This window comes from Aulonocara stuartgranti, assembly GCF_965226115.1.
Source record: "Aulonocara stuartgranti genome assembly, chromosome: 18".
In the NCBI taxonomy this organism is placed as follows: domain Eukaryota; kingdom Metazoa; phylum Chordata; class Actinopteri; order Cichliformes; family Cichlidae; genus Aulonocara; species Aulonocara stuartgranti.
Window position 1 is genome coordinate 28,943,528 of NC_138954.1, and position 24,970 is coordinate 28,968,497.

General features: G+C 41.6%; 1 protein-coding gene across 3 annotated transcripts in view; it reads left to right on the forward strand.

The window, feature by feature from the left end:
- The window catches only part of cdh24b (cadherin 24, type 2b), a 160,695-nt gene extending 141,431 nt beyond the window's left edge, over positions 1-19,264 (forward strand). The window contains exons 8-14 of one of the 3 annotated variants that reach the window (XM_082512993.1): positions 974-1,110; positions 5,351-5,472; positions 7,946-8,063; positions 11,845-12,165; positions 14,457-14,664; positions 15,714-16,203; positions 17,236-19,264. In XM_082512993.1, coding sequence (XP_082369119.1) covers positions 974-1,110; positions 5,351-5,472; positions 7,946-8,063; positions 11,845-12,165; positions 14,457-14,664; positions 15,714-16,203; positions 17,236-18,309 — 2,470 coding nt within the window. In that variant the 3' untranslated portion in view covers positions 18,310-19,264. Of the gene's footprint in view, positions 1-973; positions 1,111-5,350; positions 5,473-7,945; positions 8,064-11,844; positions 12,166-14,456; positions 14,665-15,713; positions 16,204-16,945; positions 17,212-17,235 lie in introns of those variants that run through there. The other 2 variants (XM_082512994.1, XM_082512995.1) reach the window with 2 other exon arrangements.
- Positions 19,265-24,970: the final 5,706 nt, after the last annotated feature.

Sequence of the window (24,970 nt, forward strand, 5' to 3'; positions counted from 1 at the left end):
AGTACAAAGCCTCTACATTTCAGCAGGACATGTAGTCTTCCTATACATTTAGGTTGTTACTTTTCACTGTTGAGATAGCAAACAGCCTACCTGGGCTCCTTTTGAACAGGTTTTTTTTGTTTTGTTTTTTTTAAAAGCTAGTCTTTCCAGTTTTCATGCTGAGATAGTAGCTGTAACTTAATCTTTGGTGTAAAACATGACACTGGTATCAGTTTTATCATCTGCCACCCAGGAAGAAAGCAAATAAGCCCATTTCTCAAAATGTTCCTCTCAGTATTTGCTGTTTATGAACTCATAACAAAACAGCTTTACAGGAGTTTTATTGCTGAAAGACAAATCAAGCATTTAATGGTGCTGGGACTTATATATATCTTCATTTGTTTTACTGTCCAGCCACAAGCAAGGGTTAGCCAGGCTTTTTGAATTAAATTCAAAGCAGGCTCTTCAGCTAAAAGAAACAAGACACAACAATAAGAGCTAACCAAATAAAAATAAGCCAACCAAATGCCCACACAGTGTTCCCACGAGCCAGACAGAAACCACAGACGCTTGCAGCTTCCAGTGCTTCGCTTGTGTTTGCGGTGGGTTTTGTCTCAAATAGTATGAGGAGGGAAGCAAGCGATTTGTCTGTAAAAACCACAGAAAACCGTGTCCCAATTAAAAGCAGAAGTGCTAAAAGCGAGTATGTGGGGAGGAATGATAGCTGGTATATTCATGGAGATATTTAGATAATCGGTAGCACTTCAAAAGAACTCTTATCAGCTGTGATAATCTCACTATATTAATTCTTTGGGCATTTGAATGCCGACTTCCTTATCGCTCCCTCACACACTTGCCCTGTCTGCTTCTTTCGCTCCGCACCCCACTGCCTTCCCCGCTTGCATCTTCCTTTCACTCATTCTTTCGATATTTCTCCCTGCCCTCTCCTCATTTCACCCGTCTATATCCTCAAACCCAACTTTCTCTTCTTCAGGTTCTCCATTGATCCTCAGTCAGACCCAGAGGCTCTGTTTCGTATCACACCAGAGACCGGTCTCATCACCACAGCGATGGAGCTGGACCGGGAGCGTGAGCACTGGCACAACATTACAGTCATCGCCACCCAGAGAGGTCAGAGGTCACTCTTCTTACAACACTTAATCCGGAGACATCGTTAGAAGTCGTTCATTGGATTATTTATTTTATTAGAGCTAACCCTTGACAACGAAGCTAGCATTTTCCCCACCTCTGACACCTTAACCACTGATGAGTAAGAGGTTTAAGAGACTAGAAACTGTGTTTTTTACGCTATCTGAAAGGCACAGTATCCACTGTATGATGCAGTTTACTAAGCGGCTTAGCTCTCAAGTCATCAAACCATGAGAGAAATGCTGTTTGGCGCCATGAACAGTTTGTTACAGCGCGTCAGAGAATCAATTGATCCGTATTGTGCAAGTTATCTGATGCCGCAATAGATCTGTTCTCGTAAGGATTCAACTGGAAACACTGAATTAAAGCAACAAATCGAACTCAGGCCTTGATTTGCCGACAGAACATGATAGCACAGGGGATCGGTAAATATCTTTCTGTTTCCAAGTATGTAGGATGTCAAGCAACAAGACAGTTAAGTTCAAGTTATACATGTTCCCTCAGTAAAAAAATGATAAATAGAAAATGCCAGGGGCAAGATCATCAGTAGGTTCCACTAGTAGCTGCTCTCAAGCTTTCAGTCATGATTAAGGTTATCTAACTGTCTCTTGTCATTTGTGCAATTTAATTAATAATGAATTTTGATTTAATGAGTATATACATATTTAATGTGCTGTTGATTCTTTCATAAATGTATTCACATCGGCAGAAGTAAAGCCAATTATAGTCCAGTAGGCCCAATTACAGCTCAGCCCCTACATCCTCTAATAACACACTTTAAGTCTCGTTGCTTGCTCACGTGGAGGCTTGGCAACAATAACAGATGTTCCAGAACATCTAGCTTAAAATTGCTGTCAGATATAAATGTGTTAAAGATACGTGTTCATCCATCAGGTAGCAGGATACCAGCCACTTCAGTAGGTACACCAGCTCCAACACTTATTAATCACCCAATCATTTGACAGCAGTGCATTCAGAAATGGAGATATCAAGAAAACCTGCTGAAATTCAAACTGAGACACTGGCAAGAAAAAGGTGGTTTAAGTAAATTTGAATGTGACATGGTTGTTGGTCTAGACTGAGCTTTTCAGAAACTCAGTCTTTGCTATACAACCTTCTCTAGTGAGAACAGCTTTATTAGAAAAAGAGAAAATATCCAGCGAGTAGCAGTTTTCGTGGAGAATATGCCTTGTTGACATCAGAGGTCTGAGGAGAATGGCAGACTTTGGTTGTAACCACTCACTACGACCAAAGTACACAGAAGAACATTTCTGAATGCATAACAGGTCAAACCTTGAAGCAGATGGGCTTCAGCAGCAGACGATCACACAGGCCTCCACTCCTGTCAGCAAAGAACAGGAAACTGTGGCTGCAATTCACACAGGCTCAACAAATCCATCCTACCTTTTATCAACTGTAAGCAGGTGTGGAGGTTATTTTCTTTACACTCTACGCTTTAGATCACTCAACTGAGCATCGTTTAAATGCCACAGCTAACTGAGTATTGTTACTGACCTCTCCATCCCTTTATGGAGGGAGACTCAAACATACTCAAACAGGAGTAAATAGGAATGCATTAGCTGGCTTTTATTGTGTATGTATTAATATACATGCAGTATAGTATTTATCACTGTGTGTATGTGACAGCCTTCACTGCCATGACGGAACATATCATCCAGTTCCAAACTTGCAGTTAATTTATTATTTTTTTATTCTTATTTTAGTACAAGGATACATCGTTAAAGAATATGTTATTTTTTCATTCGATTTCTTGACAAGAAAAATAGTAAATAACACCACATCAGCTTTTCTTAAAATGCCCTTCAGCCAGGTTAGTTAATGGATGGCACAGCCTTCGCAGCTTATTTAAATGTAAATAATTTATTTTAAAGCTTACTTAAGCTTTCAGCTTCACAAACTATGACCCTGAGAAATATGTCTATTAGAAGCACCAAATGAAGTAGTGTTGTGACATTTTCTGATTTTAATGTATATGACAAACTCTACAATAAAGTTATTTTATTGTAACCCAAATATTTATCAGTTTTAAATGAATCCAGACATTAACCTTAAACATAATATTGATGAGAAGAATGAATTTCCATTTGAGGGTATAATTCAATAAACTTTGTAACACATTATTGTACCTGGAACATATCCATTTTACAGTAAATTTGGCTTGTCAAATCATATAATCACATTGATACTGTAATCATCACAATATATTTAATAATCTAGAATAAATTAAATCATATTGTTGTGAAATGAAAACAATATGATGCTTTTATAAAGTGTTATAGATGCATAAATGTAAAAAAAAAAGGGTATTTTTGGTTAGTGTTCAGCTGTTAGGCAACATGATAACATAATAAATGATATAGAGAAGAACCTTTATGGGTTTAAGTTGTATCTGTATGCCAACTTTGGTTGTTCAACTTCTGTTCACATTTGCAGACAAACCAAGACATTGAGATTTTGTGTATTATAGTAAAATTCTACTTTTAATTAAGTATTTTAATATAGCTACCTAATTTAAACAAATTCACTCATTTTTTTTCATCTATTAATCTATAAATGCTTTTTTCATCTATTAATTACTGTAGAGAGGGCAACTTCATACTTCTTTAACTCACTCTGAACACATATCTTTATTTACGCAGCCCATTGCACTCTTGGTGTCACAGCTCCCAAAAAGAGCAAGCTGAGCACAATATTGCATGTTGTGGGGATGCACTTGCGAAGATATTTTGTTAGTGGAAAAAAACAACACAACGTCTTGTGTTTTGGACAAACCAAATGCATTAAGGACTGGATAATTTAATGTAATTATGCAAGCATTTCTTTCTTTTCTTTGATGTCACTGATTTGACTTTTTCTCTCTCTACATTTATGTATTTTTAGAAGTCAGTGACAACCTGTTTTCTTGTTCAGTTTGCTGGACGGACGTATTACAATTAATACCAGCATCCTGTTAAATCCTGGCTTTGCTCCAGTAGCTGTGTCTGGCAGATGACAAGTCATAAAAGCACTCAAAAATAATCCAACTGGTTTGTTTATAAGTAGAAGTATTGTTGGAGAATTCCATCCAATGTCTGCTGTGCTCAAGGAAAAAGAAGTTGTTTTGCTGCCAAGTTTTGTTCTGGACAAACTTAATCTTTACTTAAAATCTACTCAGGGTTCCTTGTGGCAGCAATGTGTTGGTAGGACTGTGGCGGCAGCACACTGAGTGCCTGTCTTGAATAATGAGCTCTATCTAATAAACAGACTGTTGGAGACTGTGTTGACATAAAGCACAGTAGGAGCCCTGCCATGGCCACAGGCAGGCCAGCTCACCCTGTGGCATTACAGCAAGAGCTCATTTTCAGCTTTTCAGCGATGGGAACCAGTTGCTGTCATCCATGACACAGTGTTACTGCTGTTGGTTTAAAAAAACATGGTGTAGGAATGTTGTGAGTGTGTGTGTGTGTGTGTGTGTGTGTGTGTGTGTGTGTGTGTGTGTGTGGGGCTCGGTTTACAGAAAGTGTAGTCCAATGTGTTTCACGGTTGCCTGCCTAGATAAAGGATGTGTGCTGGTGAGCCTGGGTTGTGTCATAGCTGCCTAAAATGTAATGATGAGTGTTCAGAATGCTAACTTCATGTGTTTCGAGCGCGGCTTGTGAGAACTTCATGTTCAAGTGTGCGTATAGCCGAGTGAATGGGGTGTAGGGGACCTTATGCCAATCCATTTAAACTGCGCTCTTGTGTAACTGCATGCAGATTCGCTGCCTTCTGCACCCCTCTTCTGCCTTTTCTCTCTCTTTATTGAGAAAACACACACACACACACACACTTTATGCTGCGAGAAGTGCTGGCTATGAAAAGAACAGTTTGATGAGGAAAATTTTAACTGATATGGAAGCATCAGTCATACTCCAGCTGGGAGCCTGCGAGCTGTAACACAAGCCAAATGAAACCAAATGCACTGCTGTTTATTTAGCCAATTGTACGCTCACTAATGTGATGTAATGTGAAGTTTTTGGACAAAGTCTTGAAATACTTGATTATGCCTATGAGGACGACTGCATGGGATTAATGGACCGGTGACTTGCACCACTGTATTTGTATTGTACTCAGTAGTGTCTTTTGCCGTTTTAACATTGTCTTCATATTATTTAGTTTATACAGCTGTGTGTGCGTGTTTTTGGAGGCTACGTTCTAATATGCTTTTCTCTGGCTCTTTCAGACAATCCCAGCCAAGTCTCCAGAGTTCTAGTTGCAATAGAGACCTTAGATCTGAATGACAATGCACCTGAGCTGGACAGGCAGTACAACACAGCCATGTGTGACTCCTCCTCCATCGGACAGGTCAGTATGTGTTTAAACTACTTGAGGTCTTTATTTCCATTCCAGTGTATATAAAATGTTCATTTTAAAGACATGGAAAGACACTAAAACACATGTTAAGGAAACAAGCCCGGGTTATTACTGGAACTACATTCTGGCACTACACATTTCTCAGTTTAGGTACTTGGACTGCCAGCAGTGCTAAAGACTGTAATTTTTCAAGAAGATGTGAAAAGACTTTAAGTGATGACTACACAGCAGCAGCAGCAGCTGTGTTGTCTTTGTGTCTACATGTGTGGCACTCGTGGTTTTTCGAGGTGTCAGAGCCCAACACACAATCACTGCAGTTGCATGGGTAAAAGCTTACAAATAGAGTGGCAGGGGTATAACGCAATCAGAATGTAAAAGCCAGAGTAGACATCTGGACTGACTGAAAAAGAAGCTGTTCTGTCAGACATGCAAAATGCATGACTGAAAACGCTTTTTAGACACACTGCTAATACTATAGTCTCACATGTTTCAGTCAAATTTGACATATCGTTGGTTTGAATAAAGTCACATAACTGATCACATGGTTACAGTCACTAACCAGTGGCCATTGGTTTGTGGCCAAACTGCTAGTGTTATTAACCTTAAGAAGCTAACATTTTCAGCATATTCATTGTTTTCACCTTTTTATTTTATATTAAGATAAGATAAGATAAGATAAGACTGACTTTTTTATGTATACATATGAGCAGAAGCTTCAAAACCAGTTTTATCTGAAGCCTGAGAAGCTGTGGCTGGATGAACTTTAATCATCCAAAAATCAAACAATATTGATAATCAATGTAATAATTAATAATAATTAATAAAATAATAAATAATGCTTACTTTACATACATATTTTAGAAGTTACAATTTTTAGGTTTGCATTCAAAGCCCCAAATTTCATACCATAAACACAAAACCTGGTTAGTTAGCTTCCCATTAAATAACTATCTTGACAATGTGTCACTTAGCTCGATTGCTACACTATTTCAGTAAATGTTAATGTTACCTCTTCTTTATATTGGCTGAGTCATACAGCCCACCACACGCCACATTTTGCACTAATTATACACATATTCATAATAAATTAGTGTTACTATGTCATATGCAAAACATATGCAAACTTTGTATTTAATGTTCATGTACAGTCATATAATTACAACACAAACAGTCAACGAGTATTCAGCTTGGAGCATATAGAGTGTGGCAGAACAAAGCTGTGTCCCTTCAGATATGGCCACATGCAGCTACAGCATACTCATTCACCATGGAGCCAGGTGAATCCTCCATGGCCTGTTATCAGAACGCAGCAGTTATTTGCATTGTAATTAAACTCGAGCCTCCTCTCAGGCTGCCTCCCTCCTTCCTGCTTTATTTGTGTTCTTGTCTGTTTCTCTGCATCATGTTTTTCTCACTCGATCCTATCTCAATTATAGAAATCATCCCTTTGCTCTTCAGCCTCCCCTTGGAAACCCTGCTTAGCTCTCCTTTCTTTGCCTCCATATTCCGTTTTCCATGCTGGCTCTGTCACTATCATTTTGGTGTCGTGGCCCATCTGTTGTGTGTGTTTTTTGCTTTTTTTTTGTTTCCACTGGTGCTTTCATTGCTCTGCTCATGCCTTTGTTGTGTCACCACGAAATCTGTGATTCTATGGCAACGACGTTGATTTGTTTTTGCCTGTGATGTTCATGTTTGTGCATGCTGCAATTTGAGTGAGCGGCACGCAGTTCATTAAAGAAAGGCTATGATGTCTTCCCAGTGTGTTTGGGATAGTATATGCACATCTCTGTATGACACGCCATTAGGCAAAGCCTGTTTGAATATTCACCCACAGCATCGGATAACATAATGCAACTGTTCTTAGCAAATCTTCTCAAGGCCTACAGACATCGACTAACTCAAAGAGCACGCTGCACCCTTCATCCCCGCATTGAGTCTCGTATCGAGCACTCGAAAGCGTTCCTGAAAGAGCGCCCTGCATAATGACGAACAGAGAGTTTCATTAAAAAGAAATTACCCATCAGCTCAGTCTGCGGGAGATTTCTTTAAGATTAATTTAGTTAAGATTGCCAATGAGGACTTGCGTAGATGCCTTTACAACACCGAAAGCTGCACGGCACTGTATTTACAAAAAAGGGGATTCGCACACACACACACACACACACACACACACACACACACACACACACACACACACACGGTTATATTTTTGGTGTGAGTATCAAACACAGTTCACTTATGTCACTATGCTAATTGTTTGACTTGTTTTCATTCTGCCAGTGTCGGCTAATGTTTTTTTGTTTATGTAGCTAAAAGCTCTCTCTGTGTAAGTGTTTTTTCTTCCTCCTTTTCTGTTCTCTCTCTATGCTTTTCCTCAAAACACACAAACACACACGCACTCACACACATTCATTCACGCCCTCCCCTCACCCGGTCTCCCTTGCTCTCTATCTCTGTGTTTCAGGTGGTGCAGGTGTTGCGGGCGATTGATAGAGATGAGGGTGGGAATGACAGCACCGTGTATTTCAGCATCCCTCCAGAGTCCAGCGCTGCCCTCAACTTCAGCGTCAGGGACAGCGGTGGTAGGCACTCAATCTTTCCTTCTCTGTGTAGTTCTCTTAATTCTTGTTTGTCTGCTCCTCCCTTGGCAGATAGACTGTTTCTCCCCCCACTTTTCTAAGGCCCTTAATCCCACATATATTTTTTTTTCTGCCTTTCTCTTCCCATCTTCATCTTTCCTTCTATTCTCTCTTTCCCGTTCCTCTCAAAACCACTCCCTCTCTGAGTCGCCTTCCCTTTTTCTGTCCCTCCCTCTGTCTCCTACCATCCACCTCCCATGTCTGGTGGCCCCATTGTTTTGCTTTGTTATCCTCCCCTCTTTTGTTTCGTCCCTCTTGTTGTATCCTCTACATCCATCTTCTTCCCCACGACCATGTAAACTTAGTATTTCCACTGAGAAGCTTTTGAAGAAATCAAAGCTGCTTCGTTTAATTAGCGTCAACTGAATCTAATTTAGCTACTTGTTTGTTTTCTGTGCATTTTTCCCCCTGAACACTTCGTGTCCTCGCTCTTTGTTTTGCACAATTACACACGTATAGTCCTTTAATATCATGCAAACATAAATTTGATATGACTATTTTAATTCAGGGATGCAATGTGCTGCCGGTTCTGTGTAACTGTTCACATCAAGCTGTGTATGTGTGGGGATATTTTTGCATCCTTGAGCAAATATGTAGTCTCCTAAAATTGGATCCACAAGAATTTTGTTGTCTTAGCTCACATTTACATTTCTCTACACAAAAACAAGTTAATTGGCTCACAAATACATTTTTTTGCAATTATGTGTCACCTGTGGAGTTTTCGTGTAAACACATACTTTGAGTCAGTGCAAAAACACAGTGTTTGCTTCCTTGAAGCCTTAACAGCGTGCTGAATAAAAGATAAAACATTTGCAAAAGTGACATTTTTCAATATTTTGAAGAGTGCAGGCCTGATTACATCAGCTGGCATTCTTTTTTCTTTTCACGTCTTTGCTTCTGCATTGCTACATTTTTTTCCTTTGACACAATAACTGTTGTGGAACAGCATGAAGCTCTTCAGTTGGTATGTGCTGCACAGTTGCAGTTGAGGACAGTAATGCAAATCAAAACATTGCACCACTAGCGGATAAAAACTCCACAGAATACTTTCATGTGTGCTTATGCATTCTGCACACAGCTCATCTCTCTCCACTTGAAAGTTTGATTTGTGCGTCATATTAGCTAAAGATGTCAGTAGCATATTGAAGTGTATAATATAGTATTCCATGTGCACGCCTTGGACATATGAACATGTGTACTAGTTGTAGGTATACCTGTTCAAGTGCTCATTAACACACATGTATTCTGATCAGCCTCATGCTGATCAGAATACATGATCAGCATGATCATGTATTCTGATGATCATGCAACATTCAGTGTTGACATGAAATTCAAACCGAGTGTCAAAATGGGGAAAAAAGGTGATTTAAGTAACTTTGAATGCGGCAGAGAACTCTGATGTACTGAAATAATGCAACAAAATCTGAATCCCCCCACCTGAAAAAGAGAAAATAGTGAGGGTTGCTTTGTTGAGGCCTTAGAAGAAAGGCCAGACTCCTTCAAGATGATTGGAAAGCAACAGTAACTCCCAAGCACTTTTAAAACCAAGGTATGCAGAAGAGCGTCTCTGAATGCACAACACGGTCAGCCTTGAAGCAGATGGGCTACCACACCAACCCAGGTGCCTCTCCTGTCAGCTAAGAACAAGAAACTGAGACTACAGCTTTCACAGACTCTACAAAATTGGGCAATAAAAGATTAAAAAGAAAACTTTGCTTAGTGTGATGAGTCTCAAGTTCTGCTGCAAAATCCAGGTAGTCGGGTAAAAATTTGGCGTAAACAACATGAAAGTCACCAAATCTAAATCAAAAAGAGCACTTCTGGGATGCGATGGAACAGGAGATTCACATCGTGGGTGCAGCTGACAAATGTGCAGCAGCTGTTTGCTGCTGTCATTTTAATATGGAACAAAATCTCAGTGGAAATGCTTCCAGCACCTCGTTGAATCTATGCCATGAAGAATAAAGGCAGTTCTGGAGGGAAAGGTAGCATGATGTAACTAATCGAGTGGTCTGTGAGTGTAGCTTGGCAACAAATTTCTCAGCCTTGACTTCATCAGTAAACACAATATGGCAAATACGGGGAATTTGAAAACATCCAATTGAAAATCCAGCAAACACAGGATAACATTTACTCTCATTTTACGTCATAGTACTCCATTAATTCTGACCAAAAAAACTGCATTTTAGCTGCAAAATGCTTTGATTGTCTACTAAGTTAGCTGTATTAGCTAAAATATGCTAAATATAGAACTTAAGACAGGGGTGGGGGAACTTCAGCTTCCTAACACCACCTCCAGTCAGTGTATTTAGATTCCTTAGATGCGTCCTAACACGCATCTAAGAGTCCTGCAGGTCTTAGATGCGTCCTTGATCCAACACAGCTGATTTATCAGCTGTGTTGGATCAAGGACGCATCTAGCAACACAGCTGATAAATCAGCTGTGTTGCTAAATTACCTCCTCAACATGTCTTGAAGTTCTCCAGAGGCCTGGTATGGGTGATATCTAAAACCTGCAGGACACCGGCCCTTGAGGCCTGGAGTTCCCCACCCCTGCCAGATGAAGATATGTGCTTACATTCGTCAGCAGCTGAAGATAAAATTACTCTTTGACTAATTTTACTACCAAACTGGTGACCAAACTCCCAACTCTTCCTAAACCAGACAAAACCAAGTTAACTCGCCAGATCATGGATGAGTATTATAAACTCAGTGACATGTGAAATCAAAGACCTCTTTGATGTGTCATCCAACAGTAGAACAGAGAGACAATAAGAGCATCCTCAGCTCCCGTGTGGACAGCTTGTCTGACAAAATGCTACATTACTTTCTTTGTTTAAAAAGACAATGATTTGATCTATCTTTTGGATCGCTGAAGATCTTTTTGATAATCGCGTTTGTCATGTTTTCATTCCCAGTGCCATTCATGCTAATGAAAACCTGCTTTCGTGTCAGCGGCTATATTTTTGTGGCCTTGTGTGTGTAATTCTAAAAACGTGAAAGTGAGAGTCAGATCAATACAGGCCGTTACCTCTTTTGTTATTGCTGCTCTCTGTCCTTTTAAATTGCTGTATGTGAGCCTCTCATCACTGATGTCCATTACAATATCTTTAAAAAAAAAAAAGGGCTTGTGATGTATTCCTTTCATACAAGTGTGTTCTAAAAGTCAGTGCTTTGGATGTACAGGCTTTCTTCTGTACATACTTTGTTGTGTCATTAACCAGGACAAGTGTGGGAGTCTTTGAAAAGGATCATACAGATGGATCTAATGGCACCACATTATTCAAACAATAATTTTAAACGTGAAAGTATATTAGAATTTATGTTTAAGTTTTACAGCCTATCTGGAGTCATAAATCATGAAGCGTCTGGCTGCGGCAGCGAAAAATATACTGTCTGCCCAATTTGTAACACTCTAGTAGATTCATCCTGTAAAATTAGTATCACTGTTATTCTGCTGTGGAACGCTGTAGCTCAAATTAGAAGGGAAGTGAACGAAAATAGTAAAAATAAAAGAGAGGCTAAATATTTTTTCCTGCTCAATTCCTTTGTGGTACAAACCCGTCACCAGCTGACTGCAGTCGCACATTTGCAAACATGAGGACATTCATTTCTGGGCATAATTTCCAAATTGGAACGTCCTGCCTCCATTCTGCAAACAACACTGTAGCATGCGGTTAACAGTGGACTCAAAGTTTCTTCCTATCTGTCAACTCTCCTTCAGGCCCCACAGCCAGCTTGGTGTTGCTGTCCCAGATCCAGCCACTGTCCCGTTCCTCATCCTCCACCTTGACCCTCTACGTGCCGCTCGTCCTGAGGGATGGGACGTCTGGCCTCACCAGCACTGGGACGGTCACTGTGTCCGTCTGTCCCTGCCTGAAAGGAGGGGCACGAGCTGGGGAGAAAGACAAGGACAAACAGACCGAGGGCGAATGGGACTGGGAGAAAGAAGCGGTGTGTCTTCCTCAGCAGTCCACACTGCCCTCCCCTGGGCTCAGTACAGCTGCCTTGCTGGCTATCCTGGCTTGTGTTGCTACATTACTGGGTAAATACTTAATAGCTCATAAAGCTTGAGAGAGATTAAATCTGGGCTTGGCTTAAGATAATGCCAAAAGATAAAGTAAAATGGTGAAAGGCCCTTGTTTATATAACTTACATGATGGCTTTTATAACAGCACTTAGTGTTATGTACATTATGATATAATATGAAGTTATATCATAAATATTTACTCCCTAGAAATGCATTTAATGCCATTCTACAAATAGAAAGTTGAGTAAATAGCGTTTAGGGCTTGTGTACCTTCAACTACATCCCTGGATGCTTAATCTGCATATGAAAATAATGAAAGCAGCAGCGTAAATATTTCTCTTAGTCACAGCTGCTCGATACAGGTTTGCTTTTCCTCGCAATTTTGGTCCAGTTATTTCCCTTGGCAAGGTCAGCTCTAATCACAGCTAAAATAACAATTTTGAGTGATTATCTGGGCCCTTCGGTTTTTGATAGCAGCATAATAAAATGTCACAGCCACCTTTGCAGAAACTCAAATGCTCAATTGGATAATGCCTAGTTGCTGAGGAGACTGGCTGATAGCCAGCATCATTGTCATTTCTATTGAGTCTGTTGAAATCACTCGTGCCTTGTTGATAAAGGCATTATCATTCTGGAAGGGGCCAGTTCAATCAAGTGGGAGACGCGACATGGCGTGAAGGTGATCGTGCTCAGTGGATTTAGTGGAGTTAAGAATTTAGTTCGCTAAGTGATAATGGCATGATCGTGGGCGGGAGTATAATTCTGCTTTTTCTATTTCTAAACACTATAATAACAGGGCCTTCCACAGAATGCCAAACGTCCTTAAAGAACCTCTGTCATCACCTCCATCAGTTATTAAAAAGGAGCGGGGTTTACACGAGGTAGCCATTGAGCCATTTGGCAACTTTGCCCTGTGGATAGAGGCTGTCTTTAACAGATAAATATACACACACCACGCTATAAAGGTTATTCCTCAAACTGTTATAAAAGGTTAGAGTTTTCCCACTCCATTTAGGGATCATTGAATTAGTTCCATAGAAATCAAATAATGTGGCCTCCAACTATATTAAGGCTGTAGATTTACTTACCGCGGCAGCTTAACCTCCTGCGATACAGCCGTATGGAAACACAAACACATTAGTGTTTGTTAAATCAAATCATACACTGCAAATATAAATAAGCACCCGAGCAGATTCAGCACGGTTTGGATTTCTATAAATACCAAAGCAGTTTGTCCAAATGATAGGGAGAGCTGTCTAAGAGCGAGTGAGTGGAATATATTAAGAAAAAAATATGGGCAATGTCAGTCGATCAACTAACTAGCCTTCTAGTAACCTGTGAGGGTCCAAATTCAGAGAGTTGATCAACTTGTCCACTCAGAAATTCTACATTGGAGTGGAAAAAAAAATTGCATCCTTGAAATGTACAAATGAACTGGAAAGCCAATAATGAGAGAAATTATTGGTAAAGGTGTCACCTTCCACAGGTGTACCAGCAGCAACTTTAACCGGATGCTCAATTCTTCTTGTCTCTGATTTCTGACTGAGGTCTTATTTGGATCGGGTGCCTTCCTGAATATTTATGCACTTTTTTTTAAATTTACTTTTCAGCTTGGTTCTCATTTTCTCCCTATTTGCATCCAGAAAGTTCAGCACATGCAAGAATAGGATTTCCCCCACTTAATAAGCATACTAAAGCTATTATCATAGGTGTCCAATATCTGTTTTTCTACCAACTCGATCCTAGTGCAGGAACCTAATCTAGACCTGCGTCTGTGCCTTTCCCCTGGAAAATTGAAATGGAAAAAAAAAAAAAAGCCACTGTTCCCAGAGTTTGATGTCAGTGGGTATGGGAAGGCTGATTCTACTGCCCAATGCTAATGTTGTGTTTGCAAACCTGTTAAAAGTCACAAAGGCATCATTTGGTTCGTTGCCACAGTCCAGGGTGAAATTTAGCTCTCGATATTGGGAATATGCAATAAGAGTCATGGAGTCATGGGACAATAAAGCATCCATTTGGCTGGCTGGAGCTCAAAGTCAATTACCTAGTGGAGGCATGCAGTCTGCTGATATGATATACCAGCCCTCTAACCCAAGGACTCTCTGTATTCGTTTTGTCTCTGTGTGTTTCACCTCTTTGTCTGCTTGAGTTTTTCTCCCTTGCTCACACACACACATCTCTTCCTCCTTTCCTTTATTTCCCCTGTGACTTCTGCCCCCCCCCCCCTTCTCCCTTGTTCATCACTCTTTTTCCAATTTCTCTCCTATGCCTCAATATCCGTTATTCCCGTTGCCACCCCTCGGCAGCGGTGAGTGCCCTGTCATTGTCGCTGCGGCGTCAGAAGCGCGACTCGCTGTCACCGCTGGAGGAGGACGACGTACGCGAGAACATCATAACGTATGACGACGAGGGCGGAGGTGAGGCCGACACAGCTGCCTTCGACATTGCCGCCCTGCAGAGTGCCCCGCACAGCTCGCGCTCACGCGGCTATCGCACGCTGGACAGCAGGAACGTGTAAGCAGGCGGAGGGGTGTGTGGGAGGGTTTGTTTGCATGTGGTGATGCATATATATATAAATGGGTCTGTTTTTAATTTAATCAAACCATCACAGCGGACCTTTCATTACATGCTGAAAAGAAAATATTATTTACGCCTTCAGAGTGAAACCATTCGTCGCAGTCCAGCTCTTAACTGATCCACTTAAGTAACTGTTTAAGCCACAACTCCCAGGTCATAATCAGCCACCAATCAAAACACTCAAACAGAAGGCTATCAAGCCTGGCAGTCCTAGGAGGCCACTTTGTTGTGCTCATTTTGCTAAAACTCATTTATGTTCTGCTACATCAGAGAGTTGTTTGCACCCACTTTGATGTTCCTGTGAAACATTGTTATTGCCTTTGGACTAATAATTAGCTCCCGGATTCATGCAAGCCATATGGAGAGGCCATAAACAAGTACAAAGGCTGCTTTTAGTTGATCGAAAATTGCTTCTCACAGTTTTTGGAGGTGGACACAGCAACATGAAAAACTGTCTAAATCTAATGCAATCCAGTGCAATATTCCTGCAATATTAACTACCTCTGTGAGACTTTTAATTTCTAATTTCTGTTGGCGCCATGTAACAAAGGAGCGCATAGTTGAGTCGAGCGCTGCTGTAGCTTGTTCTTCTTGGAGTGAACTGTAAGATTTGGAGCGTTCATTATGAAAGAAACGTTGTATTAAAACAGAGGTTATTTTGGCTGTAGCTGCACTGGATCACTTTTTTTTTTTCTTTTGAAATTCCATCCATGGAATCACAAGTTTTCAGTCCAAACAAAATCACACAGTACACCCTTCATATTTCTCACCTGGTTATTTTTTCCCACCCCAAGGTGGACAAATGTCTCAGCAGAATATCTTGCAGTGTGAATATAGAGTGCAACACAAAACCACAAGTCGTGGTTTAAAAGAAAAAACTGTTTAAAAAATGACCAAAGATATTTCCTGAGCAGCAAGCAGTATTCAAAAACAGGCATAACATGTTCAGATTTAGCCCAATCATATGCCCTTTTTTTGTCTTGCAGTCGTTACTCACATCGTGCTCAAGACAAATCTCGCACTTATAGCTGGGCTCAGAATCCAGGTGTGGATCACAACTACTCAGGACCAGCAGGACCCCTTTACGGTCGTCTCTGCTACAGCAGTCACACGTTACCCATTCTCCGTCGCGCCCCAGGAGGAACGTTCGAGCCAAGCTTGGCGGAGCTGGCGTACCGCTTTCCTGGAGGCCAGCCAGACCATTCCCTGGTTATCCAGAACCAAGGGGCCGTGGTCGGGCCGATGGAGTCTGGGGCGGTGTACATAGCTCCAACGGATCTCAGCACAGGAAGTCGAACGGGGAGTCGGACGGAAAGCCGCGACGGGACCGCACCCCAGAGCGGGGTGAGCACGTCCGATGGAGGGACACCGAGAACCAGCGACAGCCACGACAGAGGAGGAGGAACAGGAACCGCAAGCAACTGTACAGAAGGGAGCAGTGAGGACAAAGTTAACCTCAGTCAAAATGTGGACTGGGTAAGGATGACAGTGAGCTTCACACTAAACGCATGCTAAACACACATGAGCTTAAATAAATGTGCAAGAGAAACGGAGAGACGATGAAGGACACTAGGGTCTCAAACATAATGCCACTATTTAGCAGTGATGCCCAGAGAACCCAAGATTCCTGTTTGGTAGAATTTTGATGTCCTTACATCTACATCATTCAAACGCACACTTGCATATTTGTGTTGAATGGCAGCACAGGAACTCATTCTGCAACACAGCTTAAAACATAGGTTGATGGGGGGATAAATATTTCAATAAGATGTAAAAAGCGGTAGCCGTTGCCGTGAATCGTTAATTATAACTGAATAAATTAGTCAATTAGCAGTAGATGGCCACATTGAAGACATCATTAAAGCTGAATCAATGACTTAATTATTCAATTAAATACGCATACGAAAACGTGAGAAAGTCATTAAGCAAATATAAAATCATTATAAGGTTTTGAAATCAAACTAATATACTGAACTACTGCAGTGATTAAAGCACTGCCACACTTTTAGTCTCTGCACAGTCACAGAAATGTCCTGGACGTTGTTGGGGGATGATGACAATAAAGACATTATCAGCACATCATATCCTGCTTTATTCTTACTTTTTGTTCTTATGCTTTCATTTATTAGGGCCATGGCACGGCTCCTTGGCCCTAGCTTTATTTAATTTTCAAATATTTTATCTCTCTATCTCTTCCCTTTCCATCTCCCTATCACAGTGCAGTGTTAGCTCATTCTAGTGATCAATTAATGTCTATGTCTTCTTCCAACTCTGCTTTCCCTCCGCTCTCCTCTGCTCACTGTCTGTCTGTCTGTCTCTCCTTCACGTGAATCACTTTTTATCATCATCATCATCTCCTGTTTTTTTCCTTCACGTGGGCAATATGTCATCACTTTTCCTTATCTTTCTACGTTTAATATACCTGTTATTAAATTTCCCCTTCCTCCTTGGGCAAATTGTCTCATCCCATTTTATGTTACTGTAACCAAACCTAACACCCAACCCCAGCCCCGAACTGAAACCACTCGTGCTCGCCTACATTCCCTCCAGGTGCAGTCGGAGACATTGCCCAGGGAGCACAACCTTGTCATGACCCGATCCGGCTCCCTGATTGGTCAGGGTCACGGCGTAGGAGGCTGGGTGTGTGACTCGGCTACCCTCCCCATGGCAGGACGCAGGGCCTCTCGTACCGGCATGTCCCCCAAACGCACATGTGGCAGTCTGGCTGAATCTGACTCTGGTGGAGGAGGAGGAGGAGGAGGAGGAGGAGGGGGGAGTGGAGGAGGAGGTGGAGGTGGAAATGGAAATGGGACCACCTCCACTGATGGACAACAACAACCACCTGCCAGTGGACGCAACTATGCCACTGTCCTGCAGGGGGAAGTATCTGGGCAGAGGGACTACGCTGGCACTCTGGGGAGAGGAGGACTGGAGATGGGAAGCAACTTTGTGGTGGCAAGGCCAGACAGAGAAAGTGGAGGAGTATCACTGACCGGGACTCCATCTGTCTACCCAGAAGCACCTGGCTTTATTGGGGACTGGCGCGATCGAGTAGGTATGGGAGGGTATGTTTTGGGCAGGAGGGATATGACCCCTCAGCTTTTGCCCTTCCCCGGGCAGCCTCGGGCAACATATGGCAGTGTGATGGGCTTTGGGGCCAACTGGGTTCCGGGAATGGATGCAGCCAGAGGGGGACCAGGGCACGGGGGTCCCTCCTTGGCACTGCGAGTGGGTGAGTTCCTACGTCTGCGCCTTGCCCAGGTCACCTTTGATCCCTCACAGCCGCCATACGACTCTGTGCAGGTGTATGGGCTGGAGGGAACAGGGTCCAGGGCTGGATCCCTCAGCTCACTGGAGAGCGAAGGGGAGAAGGATTCAGAGAAGGAGGATTGGGGGGCAGGGCTGGAAGAGTGGGGTCCCCAATTCCAGAAATTAGCCCAGCTCTTCAAAGACAGGGAGAAAGAGAGGGAAGATAAGGAAAAGGTTGACGAGGGTGCCAAAAAAGAGAAAGAAATGAATGAGGAGCCTGAGAAGAAAGTGAAAAAAGATGGAGTGCGGGCTGGAGAAGAGGGGAAAGATTGAGGAAGGATATAAATGAAACAAATAGGGGCAAAAGGGGGTAAGAGAGAGGGGAGGAAAAGAAGGATGATGAAAAGGCAACTTGAGTTCGAATAATGTGAAGAGAAGTTAAAGGGGAGAAAGATGAAGAGGCAAAGTAATAAAAAGAGACAGAGAAAAATGAGCCTAGGGAGGATGGAGAATGCGAGGGCAGGGGAGGGAGTGATTGATGTAATTTATAGCAATAAGTGTTGAAACGCTGATATGGTTGAGCACAGATACTGAGACAATGCAGAGCCTGCTTCTGCTCGGGGCAGCAACAATTTGTTAAACGCTTTGGACAGAGAAAAACAACTCAAACATCCAAGACTCGATTAAATTCAGCTCTCACGTATGGAATGAGAAACAGCAGGAGGCGAGAAGGAAGACGTCTGGTGCGCCGATCTGATCCCAGTGTCTGCGTGTTTGTGTGCGAGAAAAGTCAGTGAAAAGTGCGTGAGAACACGTGCGCAACCGAGCGCGTGCCGTACGCGTGCATATTTAACAGAGATGGAGCAAAAGAGAGTGGCAGGGGGAAATCGAAATACCCAGAGACAATTTTTGAGATGAGACTGATGACTAATGCTGCGTAATGCCGCAACATTAGCTTTCAGGACGACGAGGCAGGGAAAAACACTTAACAACGAAGTTTAGAAAGTAGGATAAGACACAGGGGAGGGGGAGAAAGTGATGTTTGACTATAAAGGGAATGGGCGGCAAGGATGTATAGAGAGAGAAATGGTCTTGGAAGTGAGATGATTGTACAGAAACTGTTGCTTTTTATTCCATCTGCAGTGGCAGAAAAAGTGAATTATTCAGCTTGCTACTCCATTCCAAATGAAAATGATGAATCATTTAAATCCTGCAAAAGATTCTTCCTCCTCTCAGCCCACGAGGAAAAACAGACATTGTGAAAAATTTAAATGGTTTAGGGATATGATCCCCCCCCCCCCTCCCCCGAACCCTCTCAGTTCTTCGCCCCCCCTCCCATCCCCCCCAGCTATTTTGTAGTTGAGTGTTGGTATGTTTACAAAGATTCACACACAAACACGCGGCGACACAAAAGAACTGATTAACACCACAAGGCTTTGATTGTACTACAGTAAATTACATAATCCATGAGTATTCTGAGGACTCTGTTATTGATGGCATAAATGTGTCTTTTTTATGAAAGAAGTCTGCTTTTTTCTAATTTGCCCACCCCACTTCCCCAGTCTCACATGCATGATTTTACAACAACAACAATAAAAAAAACCCCACAAAATCAGTTTCCACTCCAAACGCTTGTACGGCCCAATGGAACATTTCCACAGATCTCTAATGAAATTGTAGTGAAACACAACCACAGAGACAGGCTTTTTCGTTTTCATTTTATTTCTTGTTAAAAGGTCAGGATGCAAATGTGCTGGAGATTTCAGCTGGAATGCACTTTTATACTGTGTGATGTTCAATAATAGATAACGAATCATGTCGAAAATTACAGTTCTTTTATAAGATGTCAGCTAAACGAAGATATCATGTTTGACTGTATGTAAAAAAAACCATTTGTAAATACCACTAAGTATTACTGCTAAAAGAGAGTATATAAAATTTAAAATGTGTAAAAAAAAATAAAATAAAAAATGTCTAGAACAGAACTTAGATGTTGAAAATGGAGCACTGTTGGGATTACCTGTATGTACTGTAGATTAGAAATGGATTAACTGCGCTGGACTGCCTCCTGGACTCAAAACAACACCATGTATTCAACATCTGTGTTTGGGTTTGCTGTGTGCTAGCTCTTTGTCTGAGATGGACAAGCCAAGGATTCAATTATACATGTGGCCTCTGGCAGAAGTTTGTTGTGCAAAATATTAGTTACAGGAAGCCTGTGAGCTAACCTGTTCCAGTGAAGATCCATTTGATGAAAATCCAGTGAAGTGAGGAGAAATCCCCCTAATGGGTATACAAAACAAAATAAAAAAAAGTCAGTGTTCCCTAAAATCTGAATTAATAGCCTGCAAAAGTGGAATAATCTAGAATTTATAATAAATTTTACACTGCCTGAGAGATGTGGAGGTTTTATAGATAGTTGCTTCTCTTGAAAAATATGACAAACACTACATTAAGGAAAAGTGTCTTGTGTGCATTTCAGGCAATGCAATTCAAATGCCAAATTACTGATGCATTATGGTCTACATAAGCAAATTTTCTTGCGTGAAAGAACAACTTAACTCTATAATGTATTTATTGCTACGGTGGCCCTGAGAGGTCAGATGTGCTGCAACTTAAGGAAACACCAGCAAGTAGAAAAACTCTACAAAAATTCACAAATGACAAGAAAAGTAAAAAAAAAAACAAAAAAAACCCCCAGAAAAAAACAAGTGTTTTTGGGGCGACAGCAACGTAACGAAACAGCTGCTGATGAAGTAAGACACGTTTAAAAGAAGCAGAAGATTCACATAATACCGTAGATTCAGGTTTGCTAGTAGCCGTTTACTGTTAGCTTGTCACGTTAGCTGTTCTGTCATGACATTGTCTCCCCAAAAACACTGACATTGTCTTTTGTGAGTTACGTCTTTTTATTTTGGAGGTTTTTTTAATTTCTTAACCTTTCATAATGTTTTTTAAATTTCTGTTTTATTCACTTCCATTCTGTTTTGTGTGCTTTTGTGTCATTTTTCTATCTGCTTGTGTTTCCTCAAGTTGCAGTGCGTTTGGGCTTTCAGGGCCACCATAGACTAAGCCTAAAAGTTACTTTAGTCCAGAGAGGAATATAGCCACAACTTGAATGTATGGACGTCTTTGGCGCACCATCACAGAAGTGTCATTATTTCATTCTTTGTAAAGTCACACCAGGCTGCCAGCTTCGCTAGTGTCCGCCAGTTTGGTCCACCATAATCTTGTTGTCAAGGTCTTCTGCAGCATTTTGTTAACCGGTCGAGAAGCCGGTGACATGAAACAAAATCCATATGTGTCTCTCTACCCTTTACCCGAGCCACAGACTTTTCCATACAGTGCCACTGTGCAGACTGGACAGTGTGGGGACCAATATACTGCACAATGACCAGAGAAGACAGGGAGGGGGGTGCAGAACCTCAGGGAGAGCTGATTTGGGATTCATTTGGATGATGAACTGTACCTCCAAAAACTTTCACCTGCTATTTTAGCAAAACATATTTGGACTTTTAGACACTCAGAGGACTGAGTTGTGTTTTTTACAACATGTCTTCATTTCTGCTATATCATCAGTAATATCTGTTCTTCAGGTAGTAAGTTAGTTTCAAAGACCTAGGAGGTGGAAAGTTTTTGCTAAAAACACTGAACCTTGCCAGTTTCTTCAGTCATTCACGTCATTTATATTAATTAAGAGTTAATGCATCTGAGAAGCTCTCAAGAGGGCCTCTTGACAAACATGTTGCATCAAAATAACACAGAGAGGCTTCTCTAGTAATTTGAACTCAAACGTAAAGAAGGCTCACTGTTCTGTTTGTATTTTGAAAGATCAATGTGGGTGAAAGAACTTCGCTTTGTTTATCGTATCCTAGCGAGCCGTGTGAACGAAGCACTAATGTTCTTCTGACTCATTTTTGGAGGTGACTAAGCAGCTTCAAGTGCATTACAGTCCTCTGTAAGGTGCAGTAGGATGGATCTGATTTGCATTTAGCCAATGAATACAAAAACACACATTCCGTTTATACCCAAAACACCGACTTTAAGTAATTTGATTACATGTATTCCTTCCAGTGTAATTTGATTACATAAGGAGGAGGGAGTATAATGTAAAATGTTAAATTTAATCAAGTCTAGTCAGATGAAATCTGCCTGATTGGCATATATTCAGTTTATACTAAGCATATCTTCCTTAATAATTAATTATCTGAATAAGGAAATACATATTCGATTTTATATATTTCAGTTGCATTTTACTCAAAATGATTGCTTCTTTTATGAGGTCGAATCTTTTTGGGTGTAGAAGTGGAAATGAGAACTGATTCAATCAAAAGCACGCATTCCTTTCCGATTTGCCTTCAACTAATCTTCCTAACCTGCTGGTTTTGACTTCGTTGCATGTTAGGTGAGCACAGTCAGCCATTTCTAAAACAAACAAAACCAGAGATATCCTTTATTTATCATTCGGGCGGAATAAAAAGTCTCGAATGATTATTTCTCCGGTGCACCTAAAATGACTTGAACCAGTTTAGGAATGAGAATTACTAAATTATATGCGCTGTGTTCTTCCTAGCATTTATCTCTAATGTGCAAACTTTCTGAGCCGCTTTTCCCCAGAACACATGTATTAACAGTCGCCATATTTTCAGAGCAGTATCGTTTTAGGCAGACATTTTATAAGCAATTAGCATGCTATACCAATAAGTGACCCTGTGCACCGTTCTAATTATATGGTCTATTCCTCTGTCTTGATTGGCTCCAGGTGTCTCATCTCTGCTGATTCAAAGCTTTGCTTTGGCTGATTGGTCAAAATCAAAGTGATGATTCTCCTGATTTGTCTTATTTCAGAGTTCTGGAGTGCTGTGCCGACTAAACCACTTGACAGAGCTGATTATCCCACCTCCTAAGCCCGGCAAATTGGTTCAATCAAAAGCGTGATTAGTTGAATCAGTTGTTTTAAATAGAATAAAAGCCTGAAGTCTCCACAGCACTGCGTGGCTCTTTTTTTCACTCTTTTAGCCAGCTTAGGTGCACCAACAGAGGAAAGCGGTCCATTTATCACATCTTCCCCTGAATGAGCCTCGATACTTAGGACAGTGAAGCTCCACTTAAAGGACGGGCACAGATACCTTAGTATCTAGTTAATGTATGTAGCTCAAAGATGCAGAGTAAAGGTCATGACCTCTGGCCTCTGACTCTAAACAGATCGACCCTCACTGGTTCTGCACCCACCTTCCCCCCGTGACTTCATTGCTCCTGCACGATGTTGATACAATTCCACAATTGCGTGCTGAACAAAGTGTATTTATTTCTGTTGTACTTTTTCTTTTTGTAAATTTGAATAAAAAAGGAACTATTTCAAACAGATGAGTCAGACCTGCTCTGTGCTCCTTTCTGCACTTTCCAGAATTTCAGGATAATCAGACTTCTGTTGATGGGTGTGCTTTCTGTTTGTGTGTGTGTGTGGTGTTTGTATATGTGTGTGTGTGTGTGTGTGTGCGTAAAAGTGTGTCTAAGGGAGAACGAGACAGAAGGAGAGAGCTATTGAGAGACGAGCTGTGCAGTGCATACAAATGTGTGCACACCTTGTGAGCATGTGTCTTGTTGTGAGTAGGTGGGTGTGCCTTGTCAAATTGGCCCCTTGAAATTTCCAAACCACAGACAATGTGTGTGCGTGTGTGTTTTTTTTCTGGGGATACGTGTGCGTCTGACTGCAGGATGAAGGAACACCTTGTCTGGTTTGATCCACCCCGATGGGGGGATGTGAGGTCAGTAATAGAGGACAGACGGAGAGTTCTGCAGAGTAATCACACTATCAGACAGAGGGGGGGAGTTCTCTGTTTGTTGGTGAAAGGAAAGAGAGAGAAAAAAGCGCATTTTGAACTCAGGAGCTGTAGCAAATAGAGCAGACCTGACAGCTGCGACCAAATAATGCGGGCCCCTTAGCCAACCTTTGCAGCTCTTCTGAATTCTGCGTTTGTCCTGCTGAATGATGGATCGGGGAGATGTGCGCCATTGCCGTGTGACTGAATTGCTGGTTAAAAAGATTTATTACAATAATCAAATATGAAGGAGGGGATTATTTCTACATGATGGTTTAGAGAATGATCGTGTTAGCCGGGTCCTCGCTTGATTACAATGATAATACCCGCCTGAAGTCAGGAAAGGGAGAGAAGCAGAGGGAGAGAGAAGGGATGGAGCGAACCATATTAACGGTTAATATGCAAGTCTGTTGCATTACATAAAATTGCATTTATGATTGGGTTAGAGATTATTCCGCTGCCTGCTAAAGAAAAAGTCCTTGCCTTCCTTCCCATAATTATGAGACTCACAAGGCTGACTCGCTCCCTGCGGAAGCAGCACCCTGTATCTAAAGAGGATGTGAAATCAGTTGGAGGCAAAACAGAGCTTTGACTCGCTTTAACCCCCCTCCACAAAACTGATAAAACACATCAACATGTAACTAACACAGCACCCTTATCGATTTACAAGTCCTATATAAATATATATCAGTCTCCCTCCAGCATCAACACCGCAATGCAGTATGCTAGGTGAGATGCACTGTCATTGCACTGTCAATAATTACAGCATGCATAATTGATCGTGGCATAATAGCAGAGCTGGAGATAAAATGGACCCTGTTAAAGGCATACACCTGGGAACCACTTAGCACTGTATGTGCTGGAGTGGTGCAAACTCAAAGTGCTGCATGATTGCGTCACAAAACTCACAAGTTAGTGTGTGCTGGTGTGTGTAGTCAAGTACATTGAGATTCCTCATTCTGTTTGAACCTTACTGACACTCACAATCCCTCTGGCTATTCAGCACAGTGTGCACGCTTGTGTGTGTATGTGTGCACGCGCTTCTGCACTTGTGCATCTTTGCATTTCAAGTGTGCTTTAAAAGGCAGCATCCAGAGTGCAAGAGACTGCAGAGTCTTTCGACAAGGCAGTGCAACTTTTTGGACTCGACAACACATTACCCTGCAGTTAAA